Source organism: Patiria miniata, unplaced genomic scaffold (assembly GCF_015706575.1).
Source record: "Patiria miniata isolate m_02_andy unplaced genomic scaffold, ASM1570657v1 HiC_scaffold_1, whole genome shotgun sequence".
Lineage (NCBI taxonomy): Eukaryota > Metazoa > Echinodermata > Asteroidea > Valvatida > Asterinidae > Patiria > Patiria miniata.
In genome coordinates this window covers 10,702,130-10,718,537 of record NW_024037047.1, presented here as the reverse complement: position 1 = coordinate 10,718,537, position 16,408 = coordinate 10,702,130, and the positions used below count along the sequence as shown (strand labels likewise).

The window sequence follows — 16,408 nt, the reverse complement described above, 5'->3', positions numbered from 1 at the left end:
TCATTTCGTGTCAAATCACCCAAAAAATTGAAAGTTTAAACCCCACCCCCTTCAATTGGTTCATATTTAGTGTATGGGGTAATATATACTGAAAAAGCTGAAATTTTAAGTTTTAGCACCATGGGACAAATGGTTTTGGCGCTACCGCCGCCATTGTTTGTCAATTTTTTGGCAAAATGGGCATGGCCGCCACTTTTCAAATGACCATATCTCCATAACCTGTGGGCCAAATTTGTTAATCATGGTTTCTTTGGAAAGGTTACATCATAAGAAATCCCAATTTACCATTATTTTTCATGTCGGAGTAATTTGAAGCAGGAAGACCCTTTGACCTTGAATTTGACCTTGTGGATCAGGTGACCTTGAGACGAACTTGAATGAAAATTATACCCCATCAAGTTTTGTACAAAAATCCAAAATTGGGCGTACAAAATGTTTTGTTTGGTTTCTAACTCATCTCAAAGTTGGCATACTTTTTGCAAAATGTGATATCCCTATGCAATGTACTAGTGGATTAAAGCAGGGATTTTTTGTCTCTGAAAAAATTGTATTGTTGGGTACTTACCCAAGCAACTGGCTCAGAGGGTCAGTTACTTGGGCCAGGCTCGAGGAAGCGAGAGAACTCATGTGAGAGTTAAATTGAAGGCAGTTGCTCTTGCACAAGTAAGCGCAGGGGAAGTAATCGAACACAGGGCTTTTGGATTTTACTTTGCTTAACTTTATGTAATAATTTGTAACAAGTGCAAGGTCCCCAATGGAAACAGGTTTTAAACTGCTCAGGCATACATGCACCCTTGGTAAAGAAATGTAAGAAATAAATAAACTAGAAAGCACTCAAAGACGCAAGCCTCTGCCAAGGCTGAACAAATCCCCGCCATATTGTCAGTACACCCAATAGAAATACTCGCATATCCACTGGACTTCCATATTTTATTGCACATTTCCACTCCCCCCTAGTTTCCAATGGTTGAGTCCATTGACCTGTTGGTTTCAATGGTGTGTGCTCATACATGTAATGTAGACTGCACGCTGCGTTATCCACACACGTCTCTACACCATGTACACATAGCACATTCGCACATACAACATGGTGAAGAATCCTTTGCAAAATGCCTGCATCCAGGCCCAGATCCAGATCACTTCCAAAATCTAATTGCTTTACAGTACTCTTGTATGTACTTGTACCAAGGACCACCCTTGCATTTTTACCCCTCAGCCGAGAGGCTCGAGGGGTATTGTCATCGCCTAGGGCGTCCGTCCGTCCGGATGTATGTCTGTCTGTCCGTCCGTCCGTCCGGGCAGCTTAGTTTCCGGATGATAACTTGAGTTAGAAATGTTGTTTGGGGTTGTAACTTCGGTAGGGGGTTGCCCTTGGGAGTAGGCAAGTTGGGATTGGTTTTGGGGTCAAAAGGTCAAAGGTCAAGGTCAGCATGGTGAGATAAAGGTAAATGGTTTCCGGATGATAACTTGAGTTAGAAATGAGATTTTGGTGTCTAACTTTGATAGGGGGTTGCCCTTGGGAGTAGGCAAGTTGGGATTGGTTTTGGGGTCAAAAGGTCAAAGGTCAAGGTCACCGTGGTGAGTTAAATGTAAATGGTTTCAGGATGATAACTTGAGTTAGAAATGAGATTTTGGTGTCTAACTTTGGTAGAGGGTTGCCCTTGGGAGTAGGCAAGTTGGGATTGGTTTTGGGGTCAAAAGGTCAAAGGTCAAGGTCACCATTGTGAGTTAAAGGTAAATGGTTTCCGGATGATAACTTGAGTTAGAAATGCGATTTTGGTGTCTAACTTTGGAAGAGGGTTCCCCTTGGGAGAAGGCAAGTTGGGATTGGTTTTGGGGTCAAAAGGTCAAAGGTCAAGGTCAGCATGGTGAGATAAAGGTAAATGGTTTCCGGATGATAACTTGAGTTAGAAATGAGATTTTGGTGTCTAACTTTGATAGGGGGTTGCCCTTGGGAGTAGGCAAGTTGGGATTGGTTTTGGGGTCAAAAGGTCAAAGGTCAAGGTCACCGTGGTGAGTTAAATGTAAATGGTTTCCGGATGATAACTTGAGTTAGAAATGAGATTTTTGTGTCTAACTTTGGTAGAGGTTTGCCCTTGGGAGTAGGCAAGTTGGGATTGGTTTTGGGGTCAAAAGGTCAAAGGTCAAGGTCACCATTGTGAGTTAAAGGTAAATGGTTTCCGGATGATAACTTGAGTTAGAAATGCGATTTTGGTGTCTAACTTTGGAAGAGGGTTCCCTTTGGGAGAAGGCAAGTTGGGATTGGTTTTGGGGTCAAAAGGTCAAAGGTCAAGGTCAGCATGGTGAGTTAAAGGTAAATGGTTTCCGGATGATAACTTGAGTTAGAAATGAGATTTTGGTGTCTGACTGAGGTAGGGGTTTGCCCTTGGGTACAGGCAAGTTGGGATTGGTTTTGGGGTCAAAAGGTCAAAGGTCAAGGTCACCGTGGTGAGTTCAATGTAAATGGTTCCGAATGATACCTTGAGTTAGAAATGAAATGTTGGTGTCTAACTTCGGTAGGGGGTTTCCCATTGGTACAGGCATGTTGGGACTGGTTCTGGGGTCAAAGGCCAAAGGTCAAGGTCACCACGTTGAGTTAAAGGTTAATGGTTTCCGGATGATAACTTGACTCTGGCTGAGGGGTTTCAACAGCAACGCTGTTATTTTTTTTAATGAAAATCCGTCCATAAGTTTGGAGTTATCTTGTTTACAGACAAACCAACCAACCAACGCCGATAAAAACATATCCTCCTTGGCGGATGTAACAGTTAAATTAAATGCAATAGGGGCTAGTCATTAAGCTGTGCAACATTATGAGTTCAAGCTTTTTACATCTGGAAAAATGACAGAACAAGAAGAGGCAAGCCTAGTAAAGGGGTCTAAAGTCACAAGTGTCAGTAAGTCAGTCCATCAGTGAAGTATGTAGGTAGGGATACTAGACTGGGTCTCTCTGAGTCCAGCAAAAATACACCGACGGAAAGAATCAAATCAAGAATTTATTTGTACATGTACATGTAGATAATATAATTATGATTTTCTTATAAATGATGTCAGTGTGTCATATTTTTTTATTATGTTGCTGTCAAACAGTCTCCTTGTTTGGTTGATGTCCAAATCTACTTGAGAATCTTTTAGACAAAAAAGAAAATGTGATTTATTTTCCAGAAATTCAGAGATCTTTTCACCTCTTTGTGTTGTTTATTTTAGGAATACATACATGAATTTATACAAGTTTTGTACATGTCACTAAATTTCAGTTGCTTTTGGCTCCAACACCGTTCATCATTGGTGTGCCAGCTAGTTTCTTCTTGTACAAACCCTACTTCAAACTCCCCGAAGATGTGTGGCTTATAGATCTTGACACAAATAAAGTAAGTATTTCTTTTGATGCTGGGCTGCTGTTAAGGAAAAACAGTTACATGTATATGTCCCTTCATATAATGTTCTGGTAAAAACATATGTGGAGGAAATGTCTGAGTAATCTGGCCATTTGTACGGCAATGTTGTAGTATTTTCCCCCCATTTTTTTGGAGTACATATTGGTATGTTAAAGTAAATCAATTTTTGAGGGGTTGTTCAATGTTATAAAGAATGATGCCGTTTGCCAAGAATGATGCAATAAACGTCCAAATTTATTCATGTACAAATAATTTAGTCATAAGAAATAATTTGTTAATATGGTCCTAAGCATTTTATATTTTAATCTGTATTTCTTATCTTGAATGGCATTTACATATTGGCCCGTGGTATCATGAACCACTACCGGGAGTGCTAAAGACAATCCACTGTGAATACCCTATTAAAGGATAAGTAACCCTTCCTGAAGTAGGCCTACACACTAATTACTTAGTCATTTACAGTAAATTAATGACCCCCAATTTGTTGAATGTGCTGGTAAATAAATTTCCTGTATTGCTCTAGACTTGAAATCAATTAGTGCTCAGTGCATTAACCCTCTTGTTACCCTTTCACAGCATGATATACATCTTGTGTTTCCTCCAGGTCCATGTACAGAATTGTGGAAATTTACAAGCTTTTTGTACATAGCCTACATGTATGGCTTAATCCTTTCAATAATTTGATTGGACAAGATTACTGGCCCAAAGTAAACTGTATTATGAATATTCTGCTTCATGCAAACCAATTTGCAAACTGGTTGCTTGACCTGGCCTATTCCAGTTGCTAATTGTTGCCGATGCTAATAGTTTTTTAAACTCATGTTTATCATTAGTTTGGTGTTTCTGTGTCCATTCCATTCCAGGAGTCCATGCCATCTGTAACCCCCCAAACATAAAGATTTTGTCTTGATTTTCAAATTCCAGTGCAGTTTGCTACTTGCTGGAAAATCTTTACACCCCAGAATGTGTACCCAATGTAGCAACAATCAAACAGTAATTGCAATAAAAGTTCCCTACTTGAGAGCATAACTGTACACCACTAAAAAGTCACAAAATGGTCATTACCATTGAGGAAATAATGCTTTGAATTCATGAAACTTTGAGGGCTGAACTGACTGTATTAATGTCATTTGATTTTGCGCTGAAAATGCTGCCATTGTTTAAAAGCCCTGAGATGTATGGATGTCATGTGTGCTTTCTTATGTTCCAGGTACATGTACATGTACTTATGATTTATCGCTTGGACTGCAGCTCTGATGAATTAAGTTAATTTTTGGTTGTATCTTTGTTGAATTTTACAGATTACATTCTGTGGAAGATATGAAGAAGTTCCAGTGCTGCCTGAACCAGAAGGATCAGTGCTCAAAAAACATTTCAAACAGGTATGTTATGTTGCATTACGTTTGCTAATTTTGAACAATTGGAGGAAAGTGTGTATGTCCCTAACAAGGTTTGAAATAAGTGAGGCACATGGGGCAACCCTGTGTATTGCACTAGGCTTTGCCTCAGCAGCCTGTACATATATCATTGGGTTGTTTTTAGGATGAAGCAGCCTGATAGAATTGTGTTCATTCTCATTGGACGACATTCTGCCACCTGTCCAGTCTGTAAAACATAACCCTTTATTTTATATACTGTGTTCCATATAAATGAACCTCGTATACAATGCGCTGAATGTAAATGCGCTGAACGAAAAAAACCTGTTTACATTGGACATGACGGAGTACAAATGTGTTTTTTGTGTCGTTCTCAGGGTACAATATACACGTGTGTCTCGGGAACAGCGGTGACCAATCACCAATGGACAAAAAAAAAAATTTCAACGTCCGCAAAAGGCGAACACTTTGGGTAGCATCCAAACAGCTCAAATTTATGGGGTCGCAAAAGTGGACCCCGAAATTCGTTCTCGCACGCATAATACAGGAATAACACAAAAACACCAAGTTTTTAAAGGATAGTTGTGTGGATGTTTATATCCTACTTTTAAATGTTATTTCTGATTAACATCATCTCGTTCAAAGCGCGTTTTGTAGCCCAATAGGGCTATTTCAGGACCTAGTTGTCCCTTTAACTCCCTCCGGGTGCATATGCGCCCCACCAGGTGTTAAAAATGGCATATCCCACATCACAACAGTCAATAATTGTTAAATGTACGATGGCTTAATATTTTCAAAACTGACTGCTAATCAGAGGAGCAACTGAATGATGAAATGCACTCTCCTTTTTGTGTTAAGGAAAGTGGGCAATAGGTGAAGCCTCGTCTCAGACAAGTGTTCGGCAGTATCTTTTAGAGCCCTTTACAAGAGTAACTTGGCATTAATGCATAACTTTAAGAACATAAGAAATCAAACAATTTGTGCAGCAATTTGCTTATAACCATGTACGGTATATGCTGTCTTATCCTAATTTAAATCTTCAAGAAAGCCTTTGATGCCTTATGGTGTACACAGGGTGAGTCAAAAAAATGATATTTCATATTTAAAAAAATGTGTAGCACCAAAAATAATAATGACTGGAAAGCCAATTTCATAAGCTACTTTTAGATGAACAAAATTACTGAAATTGCTTAATCCGTTCAAAGAATATCACCATTTAAACACAATGACCCTAAAACCTCTTTTGTCCAAAAAAGTGTGATTTCAAGAATTGTTGTCACAATTGTCTTCAAACATCACCAGCGATAAAACCTCAGTTTAAAAGTTAAATATATTCAACAAAGTCCTTTTGAAGGCCCGTCTTTAAAACAAAAAAAGGATTTTATAAATCGTATTGTTTGCCTAACCAGGATTGTTAATGAAGATATTGTGTACTACAGTTGTTGACAGTTATTGAAACAACTATTTTTTGTCATTTTCTTTGTTTTTCTTGGACTAAACAGGTTTTAGGGTCATTTCGTTTAAATGGAGATATTCTTTGAACGGATTGAGCAATTTAGTAATTTTCTAATCTAATAGTAGCTTATGAAATTGGATTTCCAGTCATTATTATTTTTGGTGCTAGATTTTTTTTTTTGTATATGAAATATAATCTTGGGGGTTTGGGTTCCGCTTTATTTGACTCACCCTGTATTAATAAATTGTATTCTATCCTTTTGAACTTGCAGGCTTTGACCAGCATGAGCCTTAGTCCTCCACCAATCAAAGACTTTGAGCAATCCAGAGGAGAAGTTGAAGCCATAAGCAGACGTAGAGAGACTTTCTCAGATGAAACGGGTTTCAATCCATTCATTTATGGCAATGATGTGGACTCTGTTGATGTGGCAACACGTGTTGCGATGGTCAAGTTTTTCAACTCTCCCAATGTGATGGCACACCACAACGAGCATACTCGCACACTCAGGTTACATCCAAGACCTGTGGTTGCCTTTCAAGTCCACAGCTTTCTTCAGTCACGAAGTGTTCTGACCACGTTTTGTGAACGACTTGCTTCAACCCAGGTATATAATATAAATGAATCAAAGTACCAAATACTATCCATACATATTCTTTTGTTTGAATGTGTTAGACATAAATGTGTAATAAAATGCTGCAGTATAAGTAACTTCATTACAGGAACAGAAGGAAACATTTGCAGAACTCTGGTTAAAACTTTCTATATTAGTCACTGTGTTTCTCCCATTGTGATTGCTAAACTGTTTGATAAAGGGCTGATGCTTACTTTATTCACACAGGCTGTAGAGTTCTTTGGTGAATACTGCTTGAACCCAACAAACGTGACATTTTTACGAATTCACACTGGAGTGTATGACCCTCAACTCATCGGTGACAAGGCCAAATGGTTTCTGGAGCAGTTGCAGCCAATCAACTTCAAGGTTTGTTATTTCAACTTTGCTGATGTGTCATGAAGTGATTCCTACACTTGTGACAGACTGTTCCAGAGTCATGCCAATCTAGAGCTATTCTGAAGATTAGATTAAGTTATTTATTTTATGATGCCCCGCCTGCCGGTGAAACCGAATGACCCATAGATCAAAGGTTAAGGCCATTATGGTTTTAACAATAGATATGGTTTCCGCAGATATCTTTCAAGAATTAGTTGGCATATACAGTGGAACGCCGCTATACCGAACACCGCTATACCGAACATTAGGCTATACCAAACATCATCCTTGGCTCCCGGTTTTAATGTACAAAACGTACCCAACATTGTGGCTGAAAAAAGTCAACAGATTAACAAACAAATCTACTGATTGTACATGTATTAAACATTATAACACCTCACCCACAGATTCTGTGTCTTGATTGGCCGAGAGCGAGTCACATGTTACTTTCTAATTTTGCTATCTTTCTGTGCACGGCCAAAAGTACTATGCGCATAGCAACCAAAGTACTATACCATTAGCAACCAAAGTACTATTTCCACGGCGCGGTATTTGTGTGCAAATGCATGCTGGTGTGCGCTTTGTGCGTTGTGCGTAGCGTGTATTATTCCCAAGAGAGCGCGCCGCAGACTTGGGTTCAAACATTTCGTGAAGGGTTAGTTTTTAAGAGAGAAATACATTTTCCACCAATTTTGTATTGAAATTTAAGTTTATTTCAACTGTGTTCAGATTTAAATAATGTAAAATATTAAAATCAAGCAGAATCTGTGGGTGAAGTGTTATAAAACAAATATTGAATGCTTTATCTCGTGGTGAAGTAAAACTAGCCTCCCTCGGTGATCCATGGACCATTCTATTTTCCCTCGGCTTCGCCTCAGGAAAATAGAATGTCCATGGACCACCTCGGGAGGCTAGTTTTACTACACCACTCAAAGCATTCAATATTTGTATACTATTTGGGCCACTTTTAATTCCCGAACATCAAACGACCCATAGTTACATTGTGTTTGAATGTTGAACAGCGATAGATGGCTATTATTTCCCAAAGGAATAGAAGGGAAAAACCGATGTTTGCTAAAGTATTGTGACGACTCCTCGTGCGGCCGCGGGCCTTGTGGACAATTCCACTCACTATTGGTCGGTAACAGCAGTTCAAAATTGCTGTACCGAACGAACGTTATTACGAACACTTTCTGTGGATCCAACGATGTTCGTTATAGCGGCGTTCCGCTGTACCGGTATAAACTTCAAATTTGGTAAATGGGTTGGGTCCCTCAAAAGGCCAGAGCTTGCACAGTAAGAAAACCAAATGGTTTCAGATCTCATGACACACATTTTATTGTTATGTAAAAAAGAAAACATTTTTCTATTTGTGGAAATTGGGTCAACTACTCATGAGTTCTTGACTACTCACAACTTTGTTTATTCATGAATACTCATGTTGAAATAGTCAACACTCGTCCATCAGTAGAAAATGATCGTGTGGTATGAGTATGATAGCTGGGAGTGATTAAAATGTCCTATGACATCATACAGACAAGCATGGCATGTGCGATGAGGTACAATGTATATAAGGTATCAGATACAATTAGTAAAGCGGGAAGCACATCATTTTAATACCTTTTAACTGTTGCACTTTTGACAAGGCTGTTATCGTTCGTCCTTCTTGATCACACTTGAAAAGATATGTTAAACTCTGCGTTGAGTATACTATTAAGGAGGTGTAACAAAAGCATAGCTGTTTTGTATGAATGTTTAAAATGTAATGTTAATTTGTGAGTTGACTAGGTTCACTTTGAACAAATATGAATAAAAAACAAGATTTTATGTAGTGGGACTTGAACCTGTGACCTGCATAACATTTTACCGTGCACCAAGCTGGATAGATCCCTGGTCTAAGGCTGAGCTTGCAGGTTAAACGCGTGAGTCTACTTCACTCAACTTACCTGTAGAGCAATCTACTTATGTATATTTCCCTAGACCAGCAGGTATTTACGCTAAGTGTTTATACAGTAGCGCCCTCTGGTGTCCTGCCCATAGTGCCCCCGTTCTTCCTCTTTTCTCTCAGCGGCAGGTCGGGCAGGACGTGTTTATAATACTCTAGTATTATTTCTCGTTTTTTGACTGCCTGTTATGGCAAATTAAGAGAAGTTTTCGATTTAGAGTTTGTAGTTGAGTTTTAGTGTTGTGTTCTAGTGAGATTATTTCATGAAAATAAAATGTTTGGATAGAGCTGGTCTTTTCACTGCAGGGGGAATGGAACTTCCTCCGAGACAGACCGAGTTCCTAGGAGTGGCTGTTTGTAGCTACTAGTAGCGTGGAACCGTTACCACATCAGTGGTCTCCCGTCCGGCACCCACAGCCACAGACTCAGTCAGAGTTCTTTTCTTCTTCAGACTTCTTTGTCCCGGACATCAGATCTTTCTTGTCCGTTCCAGACGACAAATTTTGGTGCCCAGTCAGGGCTCTGAAGTGGTAACACCCAGGGCCTCTGGGCCCCCTTGCCCACCCACTTGTGGAGCAGCGGGGCCCACCAGGGGTTACGCCTCGTGCCACGTGCCCCTGTAATATAGCATCTCGCATAACCCACCACCTAATACCCGGTGCGGTCTATACATAAATAGATTGCTCTACAGGTAAGTTGAGTGAAGTACCGGTAGACTCACCCCCACAGAAGTGTGGATGGGGTCTACGAATGAATACTTATCCAAAGAGCATCCCTCCCTCCTACCCCACTATTCTCGATGAATATATGGGTGCACCAACTTTAGTGTTCAAGAAAAGGGGAAGAGCGCAGGGCACCATGGGTAGGACACCAGAGGGCGCTATTGTTTAAACTGTAAATACCTTCCGGTTTAGGGAATATGCATAATTAGATTGCTCTACTCACCCTGTACAGGTAAGTATTCGTTCCTAAACCCCATCCACACTTCCCTGTGGGAATCCACTTCATTTCTTTGCTGAGCACAACATTAAGAATAAACAATAATGATTATTTTAAGTGAAACCACTTTACCCTTTCTAAAATAGCATGCAACAGCATTCTTGTGAATGAACGTGCTGCGAATGAATTCCTGACTAACTGGTTGATTTAATTACAGGTACAGTTTGACAACTGCACTTTGGGGATTCCAGTTAACAGTGGTACTGAGGCTTGGTCTGATTCATCTAATCCTACTGATGAAAGTGGTGAGGAGTCAGATGGAGGTAGCAGTAGTAGCTCATCATACTCCTCACTAAATGATTTTGTCACTGACATGATGAATAGTGACATCCAGGGAGATGTGTTAGGTCAGTATCTAAACACTTGGTGTACTGTGTATGGCCAAAGTCACTGTATTTTAGGGTATAGACCAGTCAATGTTATGTAGCTTGACCATGAAGTTGTCCTGTAAACATTTTATTAATCTGCATATATCTGCAAAATTAAACACATTGTTCCCCCATGTCATGCACGCATTAGTGTTAACTAGCACACAATATATTGTGTGGTCTTTTTTGGTTTAGATTGGCTCTTATAGTACATACCAAGTCTATCAGGCCGTGACATTGGGCTATATGAGAGCATGCTCCCTGCTGTGCTGGTATTTTTAATCTGCAGGGGCAAAGCTCTCTTGTGCATGGAATTTTAAAGCTCTTAAACTTAATGAGATACAAATGTCTGATACAAATGTGAATGATCTTTCCTTCATGTTGTTTTTTTTTTTGTAAAAAAGTAACCAAAAAAATGGTGTATTTTTAGCAATTCCGCCTCCTGTAATTTTGCCGTACCACGCCTGCTTGGTCCAGCATGGCATCATCAGGCCAACAATTCTACAATGTAACACAGTTATCTGATGGAAAATTTAAAGAAATACTACACAAAAGGAAGATAGTTTTATGAGCAGCCACCAAAAAGTACAATTTTTTTCCTTTTTTCTTGCCTGAACGAATTTCAGGAAAGAGACCATGCAATCACTATGTCTGTCTGTATGTCTATATGTGTAAGTACTGGTATTGTACCGTACCGAGTATGTCTGTCCGTCCGTACATGTATGTGGTATTTTAGTTAAAGTTTCGAAAAATTGCAAAAGTTGAAAATTGTATTACACATACGCGTAAATATAGTTAGGCAACAACCATATCAAAATCCAAGTGCTTTTGTATACATATGTGGAGCGACCCGCACACACAACCCCCACAAACGTGTTCACACCATCAGTCGTGGATGTCCTATTGTCCGTCTTTTGTGTGTACGTTTTAGGAAGACTCCCATAGGTTTTGTACACGACCCCAAACGCGGCGTATGCTGGGAATCGTAGACGATATTGTTCTCTTTTGTTCTCTGGAATTTTTCGTCCACAGTTTGAATAGATGAACACGCCCATCTTTGTAAATATTTTGTCCCTCTTTATGCACTAACTTTTTAGAAAGACATACATTACGTTTTGTACATATACACATAAAAAGTGGACCTTCGGTCAGTGGTGGACCCAATGTCCACGATTTGAATGTGTATACAGTACATGTTCACCCACATACTACTCACGTACAGGCTGGTTTGGGTGCAGCAGATCTGTTTGCTTTGCGCCATAATCTGTACACTTTCATGGCGCTGCTTAGCTTATGATTTTCTGCTATTACCAGAGCCTTCGTCTATTTCATGGAGACTGTAAGCAGTAACCACAGCAAAAGGCACGCTTGCCTCAAGAGGAAAGAGTTGTTTAAGTCAGTGACATAACATAGAAATTTCCATGCGCGCGCCATCGTTAGCACATCCGCATCATGAAATAGTGCTTAAGATTAGTGCAACTTTCTGCTACATTAAGAACAACTTCTCCGCTAATTGTTAAGCAGCGCCATGTAATTGGCCCAGACCATCTTTTTCCTGGATCCATGTTAAATCAAGATCAAAGGGTTCCAGTTTCATTTTTTTATTATTTCGTTTGGGAAAAAAAGTGTACCAGGAATTGTTTTTGTGTGTGTGGTGTAAGACAAAATAGGTTCTAAAGGTAGGTTCACCATTGACTGTAAGTAACACCAACAACTTTCAAAATGTGATGTTTCAAACTCTTAAGGGCCAGGTCGTGGGTCATAGCCATAACCAGTGGCCATTATCGGCGACCAGGCCTGTAACTGGTTTAAAACCACATGTTTGTAACTGCTCCATCAAAGTATCATCCCCTCATTAATTGTACAAGTCAGACAAACATTTCTGCAACATGCCCGTAGATGTTCACACAATTCTGAATGTTTGTGTCATGTAAGCTTGTCGGGTCTCGCTTAACGTAGTGTCTTGTGTTCCATGTAGGTAATGTACTTGTGTTTGCTAGTTTTGTGTTATTTTTGTATGTCTAGGGATAAGCTGAAAAGCTTATGCTTCATTGTTATCCCTACCTGTTGGTAATTAGCTGATTAATTAAATACTTCTGTAAATAATTGTAATTTAATACATACTATTATTAGTATTATTTATTATTGTAAAGGCATACCTTTTACCAACATGAAATCAATGTTGAAATGTCATGTGCACATAATCCTTCATTTTCTACCTCTTGTAATTGTTTGTGGATTTGTTTTGTGCTAAAGCAGATGATGAAGAGACCTCGGGCTTGAGGAGCCAGGTAGATGAAACCAGCATTTACCATCCTCCTGATACATTGCAAATTCCTGCTGACATGTCACAGAGTGACTCTGCTTACTCATTTCCAGAAACTGATTCATCTAGTAGTCAGGATACGACATCTCCTGAGGTAAATCATGTCATACGTTAGATATAATCCTTGTCAGTTTTGGCTACATGCAGCTAGTGCTAAGTTAAAGCTTTTTTTCAAGCTGGTCATATTTGAAATGATAAAACACACTTGATGAAAACACAACCTCAAAAACCCTAAACCTTTAAAAAAAATTAACAGGTGTGGTTAGATATTTCTACTTTTAGTATACAACATGGTTTGTGGGGAAATAGTGAAAACTAATGACCCTGAGGTGTTCGCCGAGGGAGATAGTCCCAATCATCCAACATTTGTTTTCACTATTTCTCTGCAAAAACATGTAGTATTTGTTTTACTATACCTCATAAATATTCAATCTGGCAGCTGCGGTATTTCATTGGTCCATTCCACCATGTATTTAACACATTATTTTAATTTAAGGAGACAAACAGAATAGAAAGTTAATTTATTTTGTGTCATTTAATAACTTTAACATTCACGCAAAACACTGGATTTGTTATTATTGTGTAAAATTTCACCCAGTTCCTCCTCAGTTAAAATCGCAAAGCTAGCACCACTGGTCGCCATTTTGATTAATGCCATAATAGACTGGCACAAATGTCCTCACTGGTGTTCTCCACTGAACGCACGTAAAGCGCATGTGTTGTTGGTAAAGAGATAACACAGTACTGGAACAAATCTAAGGCTGCGACCCAGGTGTGTGATAGTACCCCCTTGGTTTTTGCACGTCACGCGCGTACAAAGACGCGGGGAAATAGTAAAAATTTCACACGGTTTAGTTGCTGGAATGGATCAATGAAATGCCGCGGTTGCCTGAGGTATAGTAAAAAGTATTAACAGCTAAAAAAATGTTTAAAAATATCTCTCTTTCGTGCTCATTTTCACATTATTTCATTAAAAATATTGTCAGTTAAGACACCAGTATATTGGCACTTTTGAATTGTAAATGTGTTATTGTAGAGTATTAATACTGCTTATCTTAATATATCACACCCCTCAACACCTGATTCCCACCATGCCTTTCCCTATTTCCCATCATGCCCAACCTTTGCAAATCCCATAATATCCTACTGCAGTCATCAGATGGTGAAGAGCTTTGCATTGCATCAGGCTGGAGGGTATGCATGCTTTGTGTCTATTACTATATTGAACTTTTCTTTTGTCTACTTTGTCAGATGGTTTTGTCCACATGTTGTTTTAATATTTCAGATTTAAAAGAAAATGTAAGTTCTGTATCTGCATTCAGAAATGCTGAAGATGAACAAGATACTGCAATCCTGGATCATCAAATCATACTCATAAAGATTTTGCTCACATTTCAAACCTGTAAATAACAATGTTGGCGAGATGATGAATGTCAGGTATCACACACTCCATAAATATAGCGAGCATTCAAAAGAAGGGACTCCTGAATATGGACAGGTTGGCAATGTTGAGTGCGTACATGAAACCTTGAACTGTATAGATAGAGTGAGTAGGTTGGAGTAGCTTCATTTAGCTCATAGTTACTTGTGTCAGCCCATGGGAAAACAACTTTCAAATACACAACCTACATGTACACAATATTGCAACAGTTGATATGGTTATGGTTGAGGTGCACAACATTAAAGGAAATGAATTGTTTTCAAAATAAATGAAATTTGTAGTAGAGGGAAACACAAATGGAACAAGAGTTAGCGGTTATAACTACAGAACCACAAAACTTTGATTCTGTATAATTGGGATTAGAAGCACCTTTCAAAATTTTTAAAAACCCTTTCACAATTAATCGTACAGAAAATTATCACCATGCCTTAAAGTTAATGTATAACATTAGCACATCTTTGAAAATGCAACTGCCAAATTATTTTTAAATAGCCTACTTGATTATAAGTAAATGGTTGCCAGGCCAAACGATTTTTGAAAAAAGACTGTTGTTTTCAAATGCTACATCCCATTACAGGCGCAAGCCAACTATTGACCTCATGGTTAGGCTGGGTAATGAAGGTATGTGTACTGTACATGTATGTAACTTTTGTCCCAATGACACAGCCAGGGTAAAGGTTTGATGCAAAACATATTCAGCAAGTGTTTTTTCTTGTTTTTCTGGCACAAGTAGGCCCAAAAGATTGAACAGGTCATTGGAATGATATTTGACATGAATTATTATATGTAGCCCCCAATTTCATAAAATTACGAAAGGCAAATGTTGTACATTAATTATGACTCAAAACGTTGTTCCCAAAATATTCTTCTCGGGTTGGAAAAAATTGTGTCAATTGAATTTTGGTTATTTAGTGTTTAATTAAAAATCCTTGAAATTTCAGGCCACTGCTTTATATGCATCCAGCAAAAATCATATGGTGATACTGGTATTCTTGTTCCATTTTTAGCCACAAGTAAGACTTGAAGCTTTACATTTTGAAGTTAGTAATATGAGTAGGTTTTCAGTTGCATCATGTGACAAGAAATCTCTCAACGTTAGGGGGAAACTCAATGTTTGAAGAGTTTGCCTCTGCTAGTCATCAGGAGACTCGGGCATTCCATTGGTGGTGGAAAGTTATATAGGAGAATATAGTTATGTAGGTTAATTACATGTATAAGGTGCGATAGTTACAACTCAGCTGAGGCTGGTGATATTATGTGATCAGTGAGATGTGTGAGTGTAGCAGAAGGAAGCAGGGAAGGTTGCCAAGGGTATAGGATGCAGAGAATGTTAACGATACAACACTTTTATCACTTCTCATTCAACATGACGTACTTCCTGCCAACGCCTGCTAGAGGGCGCTATACAGACACAACAATAGGCTGACTAGGGTGGGAAAACTACATGTTGTCCTTTGGTATAGATAATGCACTGGACTGTTTAGAAAGAATGGAGTGTCTTGGTGTACTGTGTTGTGCATGTACATCTTGATGGCCTCTTGGATGTTGGTTGGAAACCAGTGCTCAATGCTTGTGATGAGTTTAGCTTGATGCCAGTTGCTATTTAGGTCTTCAGTGTGGGAATGCTTGACTATGGAAAACTTGTCTACCCATCTGCCATGGGCTTTGTGTTCATTTAGTCTGGTAGGGAGGTCCCTGAAGGTGTTTCTTGTCACAGGTGCATTTTAAGCCCAGCCGACAAGGGCTGGACTTCATGATATCGTCTACCCTTTTCCCCAACCATTTTAAACCTTAATGACAGGAAAATCCATCTTCTTTACCAATTTTACCAAGTCCTCATGGCAGGATAAAACCACAGATGACAAGTATGGACCCAATCATAAGTTGTTTAAATATTGATAGAAAACCCATATATAAACTCTATTATGTATCAGGATAGGGATCTTATGCAAAACTGCTGGTAATATAAAATGGAAATAGTCTTGGTTGGGTAGTAGGGTTAGTTACCCCCTCCCCCAGTGAGTTCTGTGCACAAGTACCCCTTCAGCGGCCAGAATTGGGGGAGATCTAGAATCTATTTTGAATATTCCAAAGCTATTGGGGGTGGGGTT

At 39.1% G+C, this 16,408-nt stretch overlaps 1 protein-coding gene across 10 annotated transcripts in view; it reads left to right on the top strand.

Annotated features, from left to right (window-relative positions):
* LOC119722973 (MAP kinase-activating death domain protein-like) overlaps positions 1–16,408 on the top strand; it is a 142,046-nt gene that overhangs the window by 27,081 nt on the left and 98,557 nt on the right. For 8 of the 10 annotated variants that reach the window (XM_038193418.1, XM_038193411.1, XM_038193436.1 and 5 more), the window contains exons 5-11: positions 3,258–3,371; positions 4,700–4,780; positions 6,502–6,834; positions 7,069–7,209; positions 10,320–10,509; positions 12,787–12,950; positions 14,009–14,050. In XM_038193418.1, coding sequence (XP_038049346.1) covers positions 3,258–3,371; positions 4,700–4,780; positions 6,502–6,834; positions 7,069–7,209; positions 10,320–10,509; positions 12,787–12,950; positions 14,009–14,050 — 1,065 coding nt within the window. The remainder of the gene's footprint in view (positions 1–3,257; positions 3,372–4,699; positions 4,781–6,501; positions 6,835–7,068; positions 7,210–10,319; positions 10,510–12,786; positions 12,951–14,008; positions 14,051–16,408) is intronic. The other 2 variants (XM_038193445.1, XM_038193477.1) reach the window with 2 other exon arrangements.